The following is a 17,522-nucleotide window of genomic DNA, read 5'->3' on the forward strand; positions in this document are numbered from 1 at the left end:
CTCTTTCCTAACTAGAATTTCAGAATCAGCATCTTTCTAGTTCATAAGAGTATTTTGCATTACTAATACAGGAATTTCAACACTGTAAGCTGAAGTGAATGAGATCTGAATCTGTCCTTGTATAAGCAATTCTGGTGTATTCTTACGGCTTTAATTCCAATAAGTTTTCCTTCCAACTAAGTTTTCCTATAGACTTAAGAAACTACAATATCACAAAGTCTCTTATGTTTTCATTGCAGAAAGCATAATAAGCTCAGTAAAGGTTGTTGTCCCATATTTTCTGTTATAAGAACCTGTTTTGTATGTAAGCATATAAAAGTTAAATCTTTGGACTAAAATTCTCTAGGTGTCTAGGATAATTTCTTTTTGGTGAATATTTCTGCTAATGTAGCTCAACTATTTTTAAGGATGAAATAATGTGACAAGACAGTCTTGCATTCATATTCATTTTAATTACATTTACCGTGTCATCTCTGTAAAGTTAATTGAGGTTACATTTGGCCCAGCATATAATAGATGGAAGCTAAGAGCAGGGAGAGAATTTTTCCCCTTGTATCTTCTCTGCTGCAGAAGGAAGTTAGGTTTTCTTCACTCTCAGTGTAGGAGCCTATGGAAGGAGACTGGAGGAGCACGAGAGGAATAATCAGGTAAAAAAAAAATCAGGGATTAGGATTAAGTGGGGCAATGTGAGCAGATACTAGGGAGATAGGACTGTGGGGGAAAGACTGTTTCTTTCTCTTCACAGGTATTTCTGCAAACCAAACAGCAGCTCTCTGCTACTATGAGTTTATTCCTCTACGCTAAGCAATAGTGGATTATACTAAGTATTTAAGTTTTCCTGGTTTGCTCTTGTGGAAAGATGAAAAGTTGTTTTAGCTCCATGGCAGAAGACAATAAAATCAGTTTTGCAGGAGGGATGAATGTTTGCTACTGTTGACATTTAATGTTGACACAGCAAAAGCTCTAAAATCTGGGCACATTGAAAGACAAGGTTGTTGCCTTAATAAACTGGGAACAAGGAGGCAACATGAACTTCAGGCTTTCCTGAGTTTTAAATATTTGCATTTGTAACCTTGACATACTTTTAAAAAATACATTAAGTAATAATAAGGAAAAAAACAGTAGCGAATAATTAATAAAACAATGCTTTCTCTGCTATGCAGCAACTATGTGCAAATATTTTTCCTGTGCCTGTTAGTTTAATTGAGTTTTAAACATTGCAATATTTGAAGCTGTATGCCAAGGTTACTGGCACCAGTAAACAGTGATGAGTACACCATGATTGTGTGTAAACATCATGCAGTAATGAAGGTGAAATCTAAAAACGGTGAAATGAAGTGAAAGCAGTAGCTGCAAACAAAATAGATGCATTTATTAAAATGAATGAAAATGTATAGCCTTTGTTTTGGACTGGATCCTTAGTTGGCTCAGTTTCCTTAAATCCTGTTATGCTAGCTATTTCCAGCAGCTGGAGAATCCAGCCCAAAATGGATGGCTTTTTTCAAGAGTCTTTCATGTAAATTTACAGCCTCCTTTTGGTTGCTTAAAAGGGAAAGGCAGAAAGAGGAAATTTTACTTTTTATGTGTTTACCAGGAAGGTGAAGGGGGTATTACCCCCACCTAATCACTATCACTGTTTGCACAGCCCATGCTGCATGCACTCCTACACCGGGTGGTCTACTGAAGCCAGCATCATTGTACAGCTTCTCCTTGTAGAGCAGGTTTCTGCCTGCCTTGTTCTGAATGCTGCACACAGATTGTTTCAGGGTATGACTTGTGGACGTGTAGTCTTAAATCATACCACTTACTGGAAAATAGAATATAATAGCTTTGCAAAGTTTCCATGATTCCCTTAAAAAGACATCGCCTAGATTTTGCAGGGTACTGTGTGGAGTAGCACTTGAGAGTTCTCAGAGGTACACCTGTAAATTAATCAGTCCATCTGAAAAGAGTGAAGATTTAGCAGCTGAACAGGGTGAAGTGTTGCCTATTCCAGTGTGATTTTTGAAAGAAATCCATGATGTTTTGGGACAGGAGATTTTGTATTCAGAAAGAAGTTATATCCTTTATTAAGCCCTGACTCAGCAAAGCGTTTAAGCATGTTCTGTTACATGCATATTTGCCTTTAATTTTGCTGCTTCTTAAGAGCTGTGCTAAGTCAGAAGTAACAAGCCAAATGGAAAGGTAGAGATGAAGTTTTCATGGATTTACTCACGTAAAGCCTATTTCATGATCAAATTAAATGAGTACAAATGATAATTCTTGCTTGTGACCAGTTAGTGTCATGAGACTCCAACAGGGCTAAGAGATCAGGACAGGTCATCTGTTTTTTCAGGTTTTGCTTTCAACTGTAAGAGTTAGAAACGTCGAAAAAATAAAATATATTTTTTAAAAGTTGAATTTTTTTCTGAAATGAAAAGGTAAAAAAAGAACACAAGATTTCCAGTAATCCTGACTTGATCCCTCTCTGTGATTCCCCTTTTGAGCCACTATAGTGCCTCCAAGGATTCCTCCAATAGTCACTGCTGGCTCATTTAGATCATTGACCTTCAAATGCTGAACTTACTAGGTGGTGTCAGACTCCTTGAATTTAGGAGTTGTGTTATCTTGTTTGTGTAGCTCCTACTGCTAGCAACTCCTAAGAAGAGATGCTTGAATTGTGGAGGTTTATTTCATTACCTTTTCTGGGCAATTATTTTGTGTTTTATTTGAACAGATGGTCTTTTTCAGCTATTTGAATGTTTGGAACTATTTGACCTGCCCACGAGCAGGAAGATAAAAGCAGTGACAAGTAAGGTTAGGATTGAACTGGTGCAGTTAAATTTAGGGGGATGGGGACGGCACAGGGTTTGTTGATACCAGTCCCTTTCTTCATCATTTTACTATCAATGAACTAAATAATTTTATGCTCATCCACTCTCCTCATCTTATTCTGTGTTGGTTTCTTTTCTATCTGGAGAAAAATGAACATTGTATATAGCTAGGTGAGGTAGGAGGTGAATTGAAAAAATGGAGAGTTTCTGAACAATTTTATTGTCATGTCCTTGGTTCCAGTCAAATGAAAGGACGTTCACATCTGGTATTTGGCTTGAGTGAGAGCTACAATTTCTCCACTGGCAGTGCTGCTAGCAGTGTCCATGGGTTCAAGCTCCTTCCACCATATTTTGTCATCATGAAAATGAATCCAGTCATCAGTAATTTATTATTCTTGTCAGATACTGTAAGTTAAGCAAAGTGTTCTCTTTTAAGTGTGACAGAAGGGTCTGTTTCAGGCTGTTGAGGGCAGCTGTTAAGTTTTTCATTTTTATTCCATCTTTTTTTCCTATTTTTAGGGAAGCAACGTGATGGAGGACCAGGATCTCTTGGAAATAGGAATCCTTAACTCTGGGCACAGGCAGAGAATACTCCAAGCAATCCAGCTTCTCCCAAAGGTATAGTTCCTCTTCTTATACAAGTGAGGGAACCAACCACTGCAGCTTTGACATTATTTAAAACACTTTGTCGAATGGAGATAGACATAACTGGTTCTGTAGACACGTTTTTTGCATATGAAAATATGGCATAATATAATGTCAATGCATTGGACTCCCTTTGTATGGATGTAGTTGACAAAGCAAAGGAAAGTAAAACCTGTAATTTGAAGTGATGGCTGTTTAGAATGTATTTGAATTGTTTTTGGCCTTTCAGCCTATTTATAGACTGCCATTACATATGTGTAAATAAGGCTGTCCATGAACTCCAGATTGTCTGTCTTAACATAGCAGTTGCCCTGGAAATACTTTGCCCCTTATGTAAGTACTCTTAAAAGCATTGGAGGAAACATTGTTTTCCTAATACCTGCCTTTCATGTGAGATGCAGAGACTTCCTGCAGGTTTCGTATTTAATTTTCTGCTCCGTATATGAACTTTGCTTCTCAGCTGCAGACGGAAAAACTTGCAGCCATTTTTCCAACCATTTTTAGCACTACCCAATTTAAATTTTAGATTTTAAAATCAGTGATAGAATATTCTGCACACCACAATATATCACTGGAGGCTTCTACTACCATTCCAAACAAGAGATAGCAGACCTAGCGTGGAAAATTACTACTTTAATTTGTAAAACTTTATAAGGAGAATGAATGACAAATAGCAGACACCAGTAAGGTTCAGAAGGCTGTCACATGTGATGCTGATACTTTGGGCAAAATACTAGGGCAGGAATAAAACCAAGTGTAAAGTGCACTGAGTGTTCTGGTAGCAGCATGAGTGAAATAATCACGGTAAATAGAAATTAGTCCACTTGATGTTTCATAATACTGGAGAATGACAAGAGTTATTAAAAGACTTTTCAGTTTAGATCATGAAGCTGACATTGCTGGAAAACGCTTTTTGATGCATCAAGGCTCCTGGGTGGATGACTTATAAAAGAGCACAAGGGTTTCTTTTGTATGGGAAAATCAGAAGTTGTGAAGCAATTTCTGTACCTGGAGGTGTTAGTCAATCCGTATATACTACAGTGTGAGTCTGTGCACAGAAACACCAAAGATCATTAAAGATAATCATTTGCCATGTACCGTATTAGACAAATGAGATAAATGGTACAAGAAGTAGGGTATTAAAAGTAGTATTTGATTAATTGCAAAACATATTAAAGGTTTATCTATGAATTTACGAATTTTTCAGCAATGCTATCATTCAAACAAAATTTTTGTAATCTTTAGCCCAGCTCCTAGCTGATGATCTATTTATTCTGTTTTTCATACTTCTTAGAGAGATCAGCTTTCATGTAGTCTTGTTTACATTCTTCAAAATTAATGAATCAATTGTTAATATATCATCATGTTAGTGCTATCTGCTGTCTGCTTTTGGAGAGTTTACTAATGCTGAGACCAGATTCTGTTATAAAACTACAACTGCAGTCCTTTCAAAATCTGCTTAATGTGAGACAGAATTAAGATCTAGAGGTACTCTTGAAACCAGTTGAGAACAAGATGGTAATGCAGTTACTCAGAAGAATTCTGAACCAAAGATAATTGAGTAATGGCTTGAAGCATGTGCTGAATAATGGTGAGATAGTTTTTAGCATCTTCCCTGTTGAGCTCAAAAAGCAGTCCCTAAGGACCGCATTTTAACATGTCTTTGATGCAAGGATGTTACACCAAAACAAAGGCAGTTGCAAGCTGAAGCTGTGCATCATGTTTCTCCGCATAAATGACTCAGCAATGTAAGAGAACTTACATTGTAAAAGCACATAATTTCCTATATAAACGTGAGTTCTTTTGAAGGCAGAATAGTTATAGAGCCCAAAAATTAGGGTCATGGTAAGTGTTATGTAATGTAATGCACCCTTGCATTCACAACAGCTTGCTAAAGACATAAAACACTTTCACATCTTGCAACAAACCATGAAATATTGTGTGTTGATAAGTTCAGCTCTGTCATCATGCATTCAAAATAGTGCATACCATCTAAATATATTAAGACCTCAAATCATAATTGGAGTCTCACTAATTTGAATCTCATTAGATAAAAATTCTTTTAGTTTGTTTGTTTTGAACATATACCTCTTTTCTGTACCTCATTTAATTTAAAACTAGATGACTCTGTGTGCTTTTACTTAATGACATTGTTGATGATGTTATTTTTAGTTTTACTAATAATCTTTCCTGATTTGAGATACTTTTTAGCTCATATTTTGAGGTGGAAGTTAAGTGCTTTAAAAAACACCTATCAAACAACACTTCCTTAAAGTCCCAGGCAGCACTGAGTAAGTTTAGAGGGTAAAACTCAAGCAACAAATCTATTGTGAAGGCTTTAAAATACCTTTTTTAAAAGCTCCTTTTGTTATTCTGATACATATTCTTCTCTGCAGCCTGGAAATGCAACAGGTATTTAGTAGCTGAAAAGAAAGACTGTCTTTTTTGCTCGTAATTGCTGCCTTCCTAAAGAGTGACGAATTTCTAGATGTCAAACACCAGTGTCCTGATTAGGAACCATTCTCTAGAGCTTGAAGTAGTTTTAAATAGGGAAAAATACCCACATTTTGGCCAAATATAGATTAATTAATCATTGTAGTCTCCTATGCAGTGTTTAACTGGTATAAAAGGTATGTTTACCTGGATTTCTCAAAATGTTTTCCCATGAAAGTCTGTATTTAAGAAGAACATTTCATAAGAGGGAAAACTGATATATTCACCAGTAGGTAGGTAGAGTTGAAACCTTTGAGTTAGAATCCTTCTTTCCAAAATGCCCTTTTTTTTGTTGGATTAGAGCTTGTAGCTCTAATTCTCATCTTGTACCAATGTAATTTAAGTTATTCAAGTTTCACATGAATAATAACTAGAGCACTTTATGGCTTATTTTAATAACATAAGGTTAAGACAGTCTAGTAGAAATATCATTTACAAAATTAATTCTTGAAATGGAAGTATTTTATACATGGCATCAGTCTTAAAGCAAATTTCATAGCAGAATTTAATGTTGCATTCAAGATTTTTGTATGAAAAAATGAAATCAATAAATTTTTGGAGAAGGATTTTATATGCTTTATTAAAAGGAAGTTCACATATGTTGAGGAGACAACATATAAAAAGATACTGAAGTTGCAAATACCTTGAGAAAAAAAAAAATAATGAGAAAAGAATTGTGTGCAGTGTATGCTTAATTGACTAAGAAAGTAGTAACAGTCATGGCATAAAATTTTAGTCACACTTTAGTTACATAGAAAACCTAAGGAGCATTGTCCAGCTATTTCAGCATCCCAAACCTATGAGCAAGTGACTTTTCTGGGGGTTCCTCAAAAGGTGTTTTTTTAATGACAATTATCCTAGCTTATCTCTGAATTTATCTAAGAAAAAGGATTGGTTTTGTGTGGGATGCTCAGTGTATGGCTCCTTCTCCCAGCATATAATGGGAACACATGCTCTCATTTGACAGATGGAAGAAAGATGTTAGCTGAGAGCAGCTTTCTTCTGGCTTCAGAGCTATTCTTAAAGCAGCTTGTTCCTTCCTGCACAGAGAGGTCTCAGCACAAAGCAGGATTGGGAATAGCAGTGGTGTGCAGGCAGCCAGCCTCTTTTCTTGGGTGCTTTGCAGTAGAGAAGAAGTAGGATTTGAGCAGGCTATGAGCACATCCTGTCTGTGAGTGGTGTTATAAGAGCGATAAAGCTCTGCTTCCAAAAAGTGCTGGACTTACTACTCATATGTGACACTCTTGTGCAGGCACAGTAAGTCTGGCATTTAGGAGAACAGAATGACTGTGCATGTGCTCATTAGCTATGCTGTGTATACAGCAGAGAAAGATCACATCATGTGTTTGCTGTTGCTATATTGCTATTGGCTTAGACACCCCAGAGCTCAGCAAGCTGATTTTAATCCTGGTGTTTAATTACCTCCCATTTAGCACTTCCATTCCTAACACAGTTTCCAAACTAGGAGATGCTGCAAAATGTTTATGACCCTTTCGGACTGTGACTCCTTGTTTCTGGTCTGCTGGACGTGAAGATGAAAAACAGGATTCAAAGGAAGTGCTTTCTACTTTGCTGTTTTCCCTGCTTCTAATGCCTCCGGGAATTAGTTTCCTGGTTTGAAGGGAGGCCACTCACATGCTCACTGAACCACTTGCAAGACCTTTAACTGTAAGGACAGGAAGAAAGTGCTAGAATCCATCATAACACATGAATTTTTCAAGTCTGAAATACAAATGAGTAGTCTATGTTATTTAAGTAATGCAGCACAATAGGAACGATTCAGTAAAAGCAGTTAGATACATGCAAGCTTTAGTTGGAGGTGTTTACTTCAGACTAGCTTCAGACTGGTCCCACAGACTAAATATCCTCTCCAGGCATGTGCTTCAAAACTGCCTGATGAAAGCAGCATCACAAGCATTTTTCTTCCTATCTGAGCCTACCAGAGGGCCACTCTAGACATGAGGCAGTGACATTTATCTGTGTCGTGAAGATAATGGTAGCATGCTGCTGGTCCTGTCACCATTGCCAAACAATATGTCTTACTTGCCTTCCTGCTTCTTTTATATTTTCTTATTTGTGATTGACTCCACAATGTCTACTGGCTGCTCTGAGAATAGTCAGCAGGCAAAGAAATATGCTATATGAGAGGAAATGCTATTCCCTTTTTTCGTAACCGGACTAGGATGACAACCTGAAGGAGCTGACATAAACTTTTTCATGAGATCAAAGGTCATAGTCCACAAACTTAGATTAGTCCACAAACTTAGATTAGTCCACAACTTAGTCCACAAACTTCAGATTTTGATCTTCTTAAGATTATATTTTATGCAATGGATATGTCCTGAACTGTTACATACATTATCACTGAATGACAACTGTTATTTCCTTGTCTCATATATTGTGTCTGATGAAGAACTAGGAGGTCTCTTCATTCTCCTGGATGTGGAATGGTTCACATTTCTCCAGAAAAAAAGAAAAAAAAAACAACAAATACAACCCCCCCCATGTGTGCATCTATTTTCCTTTAAATTTGGAAGACAGTTTCCAACGGAAAAAAAACCACAGAAAGGAAGCCTATTGAAATTCTGACAATCTTAGGTAGGAAACACTGAACTCAGGGGTATTCTGGACCTACCATTGAGGCAAGATCCTGAATCAGGCAGTGCTGTGAAGTGAATGTGCCTGTACTGTCTTTTTCTAGCAACCTCCACAAGAAGACAGAAGGCTTTTGATTAGTGGAAAGAAAAGTCAAACATTAATAGAACACAAGCTTGAATAGTTAACTTTTGAAATATATGACAGGGTAGACAGAATAGAAAACCAAAGGGTTTATATACAGTTCTTCCTCACCCGCTGTGTCTCTGCTGGCAGACCCTGTTTCCACTCAGTGCCTTTCTCAACAGCAGCATATGCAAAGTCTTCTCAGGTCCTTTGTGATTTGTCCCCATCCACTGTGAAAGCTGCCCCTCTGCCCCTGACTGCAGGCTCAGTTTCTGCCCAGGCACTGCAGGCACCAACTCCATGTGGTGCCCGTGTGTCAGCCAGGCTCCCTGGGCTTCAGAAGTGTCATTCTCTTGAGCCTTTTCTTTCAACAGTCCAGAGGAGGAATGATCTTCTCTTCCAACAACATGACTCCAACTGAACACATTTGTAAAGTACATAATGTATAACAGACAACTCACAAAGATAGGAAACAAAAAAGAACTTACATATCCCCCAATACAATCACCTAAAATTTCTTAGCTACATAGTTGATAGTTTCATATAAGTTGCCAAAAATGCTGCTTAAAGCTTTTGAATGGGACAGCAGTGTAAAAGAAAGCATTATATGCTTGCTAAAAAGATCTTTCTTCCAAACGAACACAAGTGTAAATTCACTGTAATCACAGCCATCATTTAAAAAGCTGTGAAAGTCAAGTAATCTCATCCTCCTTTTACAGAACATAAAAAGCTTGATTTTGATACACACACTGTTAAGCTCCACCAGATAGTGATATTACCTTTGGAGAACATAGTATTAATTCCCCATCTGTCTGAGAAGATCAGAGAAAACTGTTAATAGTCCATGCTACTGAATTTACCTTGATGTTTCTGGCACATATGTGTTTACTTTGAAGCTCTATTTGTGTTTATTTGACCACCTTTCAGAGAGAAAAGACTCAAGTACCTTTTATCCTAATGTAGAATGTTCTATAGATAAAGCAGTGATATACTTTTTAAAAAGTCTGTTGTACAGATGGTCTCTTGTGAGGGATTTCTCAACCCATTAGAATACTACTTGATATTGCTATTTTATTATGAGGAACAGCTCTTTCTGGCTTCTGCTTTCTGTTAATTTCAAAGGAAGTGATACTGGTGATATATCAATAGGACCTAGGAGAGAAATCTCATATGGTTTGTATCTTCTTCCATACTTCTTTTCAATCATATTTTCTTAAACATTAATTTTTCTCTAAATCCTATGGGCTTCAATTCCTAGCCTTTTCCACAGTCAGCACATGAAGATCTTCTGCAATGAAAGAGCTAACATTAGGATTGTTCTCTAAACAACTGAATGAACTAGTAGTAGTGTCTGTGGAAGAACAATAGTGCCCCTATTTATGAGCAGTTAATATTTGAAGCATTGTCATGACTTGCAGCTCAGAGATTTTGCACCAATCTGAGTCAAACAGTGCGCACCTTGCTTGGATGTTTGACACCGCTGGTGCCTGTGTTGTAGCTGGTGCAAAATGATTGAAATATTATGCATGGAAATACACTCAGTAGGTGGGAGGGAATTTTTATTTCAAGAAATATCAATCAGCAAGGAAGCCTACAGGGTGTAAATGATCTGTGAGAGGAGTCCAAGATAACAGTGCAGTACAGAAGAAAAGATACAGTCTAAGAGCCATGACCTGTTAATGAAGACTGGGGTAAGATGCAACTAAACTGGATCTCTGACTAAGTAAAGGGGCAGCACTTTCAGACAGATACTTCAAAGTGTTTTTATTTAAAAACTCAATAACATTTTATATGAAAAGCAGATACTATTAATGATACTGTCACATCTAGATAACCAATATGTCTGTCAGTAAGTATTTGAAAGGAAAACAGTCAGGTAACTGTGAATGACAGTTAATAAAGTTGATATTATTAAAAGACAGAAAGAGACTTTCCATACAATAGGACAGATACTGAAATGTTATTAATTTTCATTTTAGACACATTTTAGAAAGGCTGTTTTAGATGAGAGAGTGGTTCTCAGTTCATGACAAAACAAAATACTGCTTTTGTGCTGAAACTAATCATAAATATTCCAGTTCTGAGATTAATTTTCTGTGATAGTAGCAACTGTCCTGCCATGGCAGGTGGGCTGAGAGCTCGGGGGGCAGTGGGCAGGAAGTACTGGGACAAGGTGAGTAGGGCAGGGACAGTGGCAGTGACTGTGAGCAGCCACATCCCAGGGCAAATCCCAGGACATTTACAGGGATGAGGACAGGACAAGGTCGCTCCAGAGGGTCAGTGGTTGAGGATGGGTAAGGGTGCATTGCTGGGCACAGACATACCTAAAGCACAGCTCAGGCAAGTGTCAGGACATGGACCTGAGCTCACATGCAGCTCCTGCAAAAGGTGGGATGGCCCTGGCCAGACATCTCACTGCTCTTCCTCACACGAGTCTGATCCAAGGCTAAGCAGCTGCACTCCCCACAATGTGGCCTTGAATAAAAGCAGCCAAAACTCTGGGACAGGAAGAGGGAAAATGCTTGCAGAATCAACTGCTGCCCAACAACAGGCTAGTGTATTTTCATGTAGGCTATTGAGTGACCCAATAACAATTTTGTCTATTGACACTGAATCCAAAGACTGAAATTGTCACATCCATTTCAGTTGTTCTCAGCCTCTTGTTTATTGCACTGCTCACCTGTGTTTACTTGCCTGCAGCCCTTTGCAACTCTGGTGTAGTAGAGGAATATCCATCTTAACAACCCTTTTGATGGAGATCTCCAGTGGGAATTGAGAATTTAGAAACTTGCCATATTGTGTTTATTTTCACAGAGGCTGATGGGTTACCGAAAGTACGGGCCAGACTGCATGAGTTATCTCAAATCAGTGGGCCAAAAAAAAAAGCATTTTAAAATCAGAATCTATTAAATGTAAAGATTAAATAATAAATAATAAATAAGAATAAACAAAATAAATAATTTGCATATCGTGCCCCATCTGGATACTTTGAAAATTGTTTTCATGGTGCTTCAGTTTTTGTTGTTAGAGAAAGGAAACAAAAATACCTTATATTTTCCAAAACTCCCGTGTTTCCCGTGGGCTCTATATGTCTTCTTATCTTCTCTATCCTAGATTTTTCTTCTTCCAATTATCAGGTTCTTGCTTTTCATGTATCTGCTATTTAAGCATAGCTTGTTTAAAATCAAATCCTGAAATAAGTTTCCTAGGAGCCAGAGATCCCAGAATCCTCCAGTGTTTTTGCAGTTTGCTGGACAGACTACTGTCAATCTAATATTTAATGTAAGTCTGAATGACAATGAAAGAAGACATTGCCATGCTTTTGTCATAGAATAATTTCATCCTAAATTAGGATGAAAGTAAATTCCAAAATTTCAAGTTCAACAACAAAACTGAGCTCTTTCTTTCCAGTATGATTCCTTTGTTACAGCAGTGACCTGAAAGGCTATGATTTCCACTGCTAAGTTTGTGATTCCTCTTGTCTTTCTTTCGTGATTTAAGATAATGATTTCATTACATCATTTAAATATTGCCATTAATATTTTATACCCAATATCTGCAGCAAAAGACTATGAGTAAACTCTCACAGTCATGTTGCAATGTGCCTGCATCACTCCTCTCTGACACTGCAGGAGGCCAAGATCAAGACCATGACATGCTGGCTTTCTGCATTTGAGCAGACAGATCGACAAACACTGCTGCGGCTTTCAAATGCAGACTTTCATTTTCTTTTCTCTGCTCTGAATTTAAATTGTATTTCAAATAAACTGTGAGAAATAAATTGGTTCAGGCAAGATATTAAGCTCAGAATTCTCTCCTTTTTAAATTACTTCATCACTCACTTCAAACTTAAGCTCAAAGTGTTATGTTTCTGTCACACTTCCATTGTTTCTCAGAAAGTAGGAATGTATATTAGCAGGCAAAAATGGGAGACTGGCTTTTACTATTTGCAGTCACCCTTGCACAGTCAGGAACCTATGCAAAACCCATGTTTCTAACCCTCTAAAGCTTCTTAACAATTTACCAGTTCAGTGAATTATCAAGTTAGCAATAGTTACACTTCCATAGAAAGATGGTATGTGTAAAATACTGTTGAAAATTGAGGCTATTTCATAATTTTTTCTACTTCATTCTACTTCTATTTCTGCCACTATTGTAGGTATCTTTAAAATTCATAAAAACAGTATGGCATAACAAACTGCACAGGAATAGGCTTTATACAGATTTATCTTTAATGGCTAGATTGAAAGTCTTCACTTGTGTCACTGAGAGGCAATTGTGAAAGAGAAATTGCAGCTTTTCCTTCCTGGCAGCTTAAAAAGTTCAGAAAAATTAGATGCTAGTGGTATTTTTCAGCTTTTTATGAAAACAAGATTTATGAGATTAGGTGGCTGTGTTTCTATATACATGCAAGTGGTGCACTTCTGTGTACATTCTGTCAATTCCATTCTGATAATATCTGATTCAATTGTCCAATCTCAGGCAACTTAACAGACAGTGAGCAATCTAAAACATGGTAAATTCCCAGGGGTTCCATGAAAAATGTGAGCAGGTAGAGGAAAGAGACTTTTTTTAAACCTTCCCTGGGGACGGAAAAATATAGTGCAGGTTCAGCCATTATAAAATAACATACAGCCTGGTAGAAAAGATAAATTTGGAATAATATAATCAAGACCATATGTTTCATTTGCAGTATGATACCAAAAGAACCATTTCTCAGTCTAATTTCTTCCCTTTCTATGAAATCTGAGGTTAAAATCTGACATTTTTGAGCAGTAAGGATATTAGTGTCTCGTTTACCCTTTCATATTCCCCTACTTATGAATTTTCTGATGTCTAGAAAGAATTGAACTCTGGCTACAGTCTTGGTACTCTGGTGTAAAAGGCAAGCAGCCGTAAGGAAAAGATGTGTTGAAAACTAAGATTTATTACTGCTTCTGCTTACAAAATCGTTTCATGTTGTACTAACCATTAAAAGAATATTGATCAGAGAATAAGACAACTGACCCAAAGCAAATAATACGTGCAGCTCCTGTTCCAAAAAGTGTTTAATGAGTGTCACTGGTAATTTTTGCTCATTCTTGTTTTTCAGATGAAGCAGATTGGTCACGATGGCTACAATCCCTCCTCTGTAGCTGAATGGCTGGATTCCATTGAACTGGGTGACTATACCAAATCCTTTCTAATTAATGGCTATACATCGATGGACCTTGTGAAAAAAATATGGGAGATTGAATTAATTAATGTAAGTTGATGAATTTATAGCAGTAGTTTCTCCCAAATACATTATATAGTTTCTTGTCCTTATACATCAAGGAGAATGCATAAAAGCAATTTGCTCTACAAACACAGTCATCAAGGGCTGTTAATCACTACACCTTTCATGCCTGTAGCTGGGTTGACTGTATCCTTTGCTTCCATTTACTTCGCCATTGTCTTTAGCATGTTATTCAATCAGCATTATTGTGTTTGCCTTCAGGAGGCTGAATGACATTTAAAAATGTTTTTGGGGAGTTTATAGCTACAAAGCACACATCTTTGCTTTTAAAGTGCCTAGGAACAGTACTTCCTGTAGAGATACTTACAATTTACTTTTTCTACATGCTCCAGCTGAACTAGACATAAAATAAGGAAACCTTATAGTTAGTAAGTTATGCTAAAAGAACACAATTTTCAATTTAATTATAATTTCTGCTTGAAACTTCATTTACATGACTCAGTTTAATTAGATGTCCACATATGGACAACCATAAACTTTAATGTGGACTGCACTGCGGGGTAGTCTGGAATGAGAGGAAGTTTGTACTGTTAAAGTGAAGTTTGTAATGTTACAGTGAAGACATTGACAGTACAGCTCTGCCAGTGGAATTTTTGTGTGAGTTATATGTCTTGAACGGAGTTGTTTTCTTTTATAAAAGAGGAATGATTGTAGCTTTGGTGTGACTTCTGAAATCAACTGTAATGTCAGTTTATATGAACTTTAGGGCAACCTCTATATGGAGAGAAGCTTGATATAATGTTATTGATTCTTCACAGACAAAAGGCTCTGCACTTCCTTCCAGTGTAGGTGATACTACATTTCTGCCTCTGATTAGTGCCTGAGTCCCAGAACAGTCAAAGGGCTACCAGTAACCATAGTCAATCAAGCATAAGATGAAGCAGCTGGTGTAGTTGCTAGGAAAGACTTCCCACTGTGTCCCAGGCTGGAGAAATGAAGAACATAACTATGGTGCAAAGCCATGTTTCGACACAGCATCTGCTTCATGAGGCACAGACAGGTGTAGCCTGAGACCAGCATCTAAAGAAAAGAAAGAAAAATATAAAAGGAGTTATTTCATATTAATTGACAGACAAAACCATTGCATGTTAGAATTTCTTTTGTTGCTGTCACAGTTGATGTTAACTAGCACAAAAATGTAGTGTAAGGCCAAACTCTGCCTCATGTGTTATGTCCCTGTTGCATTCAATGTATCTTGTAGGTGCATAATTGAAGTCAGGATATGACTGATGCATTACAGGTGTCTTCAGCTAAGCTAGTTATAACTGGGATTCTTTTTTCTCTAAGTGGCTGAAATTTTACTAAGAACAGGGGACTCTTTGCCTCAGGAGCTAATATAGGTCATCACCCAGCACTGAGTTAAAAAAAAACAGTAGAAGACTCTGCTCTTACTGTTTTCTGTAATTTTGCATCCCATTTTGCCATCATCAATTTGGAAACAAATTACCCTTTAGCTCCCCCAAGTGGATCATTAAAACGTCATTAAAGGTTTGTGGTTTGATTCCAAACTTGCTTAAACTGATGAAAAGGGGAGTACCTGCACTGAAGTTAACAGGAGTACACTTCTGTAAAACTAGTATAAACCAGACCACTATGTCCCTCTAATTTTAAAGCTTAACATTATGTTCCATTTAAAGGTCTGTACTTCTTGGGAAAACATGCCCTTTTGCCACGAGTTGCAAGAAGCAGCTGTTTAATAGTTATACAAGTACTTCTATAGATGTAGGAATCTACAGAGATAAGTTCTTTTCCCACCTGATATGTTTGAATTATGTTGTTCAAGAGAAGAGTTAATAAAACAGTTTTGCATTATAAGAATTTCTATTTTAGTCTAGCCGTATTTGATTCCCCCCAAACAGTAGGAGCTCAATGTAATGATATTATGTTCACTGAGAAAATCTGTAGCTTAGAAAGGTATTTACTATTACTATTTTCTTTCAATTGATGGGAATCTTTCAGAAATGGACAAGAAATTGGTTTGAATCATTGTGCAGTCTGTCAGAATGAGATACTTAGCTTTGACCAGCAGGCCTGCTGTCTGAAATTGATTTCAAAGGTCTCACTTCTTCAGGTGATGGTAAAGAAAAGCTTATCGCAGAAAGTTTTTTCATAAAAGAATGCATAAAGGTCAAAGCCACTAAGTTAGGAACAGGACTCTTCACTTGAGTAGGTCAAAATCCAGGCACTTGAAAAGTAAGAGAAAAAACAGACTCAGAATCCTGAAAAGAATTCAGAGTACCCTTGGTTTGGTGTCTCTTGGTGCTTAAGTTGTAGATGGAACAAGAAGTTTAAATTAAATTTATGCCTAATATGCAATAAAAATATATCAAGGGCTACAGAAATGATAACTTCTTCATTTCAGCTTTTTAAACACCCACTGAATTTGACATAAAAGCCATGCCTAGTTTGGTTCAAGGAATCCCTTTGTTCATATTTGGTGCTTCTTTCCATTTAGCTATTGGGAAATCAACCATGGGTCCTGGAGGGGTATAAACAGGTTTGATGGTAGAGATAATATCTTCGATTTGTACCTCTCACTGCAAGAAAGAGTTTGAGGCACTGGAGTGTATCCGGGAAGGGCATCAAAGGTGGTGAAGGGTCTGGAGCACACATCCTGTGAAGGGCAGCTGAGGGAGCTGGGGTTGTTCAGCCTGGAGAAATTGAGGCTCAGGGCAGACCCTTTCACTCTACACCTACCTGAAAGGAGTCTGTAGCAAGGTGGAGGTCAGTCTCTTCTCCCAAGTAACAAACAATATGGATAAGTGGAAAGTGCCTCAAGGTTACTATTGAATGTTAGGAAAAATTTCTTCGCTGAAAGGAAAGAGTTGTCAAGTATTGGAACAGGCTGCCCAGTGAAGTCACCAGGGTTGAGTTGCCATCCCTGGGGATACTTCAAAGACATGTAGGTGTGCCACTTAGAGATAAGGTTTAGTGGGACCTGACAGCATTAAACTTATGGTTGAACTCAATGAACTTAAAGGTCTTTTTCAACTTAAATGATTCTATGATTAAAGTTAAGCTTCATGATTTACCCTTTATTCCCACAGGATACTGGAATGATCAGAACTTTGAATCTTCTTGTCTTCCTAAAAAGAACAGTTCTTACTTTATTTCTAACACAGTTTTATTGTTCTTGTAAATTACTATCTAGATAATCATATTTAAAACCACTGCAAGGAGAACACCAAGCATATGAGAGAGGGAGAGTGTCTGAGGCACTGGTGGCAAAGGGCATCTTCTCTCAGCTTTTCTGGTCATTCTCTGGCATTAAGAAAGAAATTTAATATTCAGCTTCCTAAAATGTATTGCAAATTATTCTGGCAAGGTAGTGTCATCTCTGACTTACATGCTAGTTTCTTCAAACTTTTACATGTATATGGAGCATGTGTTTCTTCAAACGCCATCAAGCAGCAATTTCTAAAAGCATTTGAATCAGAAGAGTAATTTTAAAAGTTATTCACTTGTGTTTCTTGCAAGCTCCCACCAGCATTCTCAGTTCTTCTTCAACAAGTCAGACTTGGAAATTTAGATTTTGTTTCTCTAATTAATTTTTCATTTAGATAATTTAGAAT

The 17,522-nt window shown here is 37.3% G+C and overlaps 1 protein-coding gene across 8 annotated transcripts in view; it reads left to right on the plus strand.

Annotated features, from left to right (window-relative positions):
* Window positions 1–17,522, plus strand: part of ANKS1B (ankyrin repeat and sterile alpha motif domain containing 1B) — a 413,548-nt gene that overhangs the window by 242,968 nt on the left and 153,058 nt on the right. For all 8 annotated transcript variants that reach the window (XM_017737794.1, XM_017737792.1, XM_017737791.1 and 5 more), the window contains 2 exons: window positions 3,333–3,431; window positions 13,765–13,917. In XM_017737794.1, the coding sequence (XP_017593283.1) occupies window positions 3,333–3,431; window positions 13,765–13,917 (252 nt within the window). The remainder of the gene's footprint in view (window positions 1–3,332; window positions 3,432–13,764; window positions 13,918–17,522) is intronic.

Source organism: Corvus brachyrhynchos, unplaced genomic scaffold (genome assembly GCF_000691975.1).
Source record: "Corvus brachyrhynchos isolate BGI_N302 unplaced genomic scaffold, ASM69197v1 scaffold56, whole genome shotgun sequence".
Lineage (NCBI taxonomy): Eukaryota > Metazoa > Chordata > Aves > Passeriformes > Corvidae > Corvus > Corvus brachyrhynchos.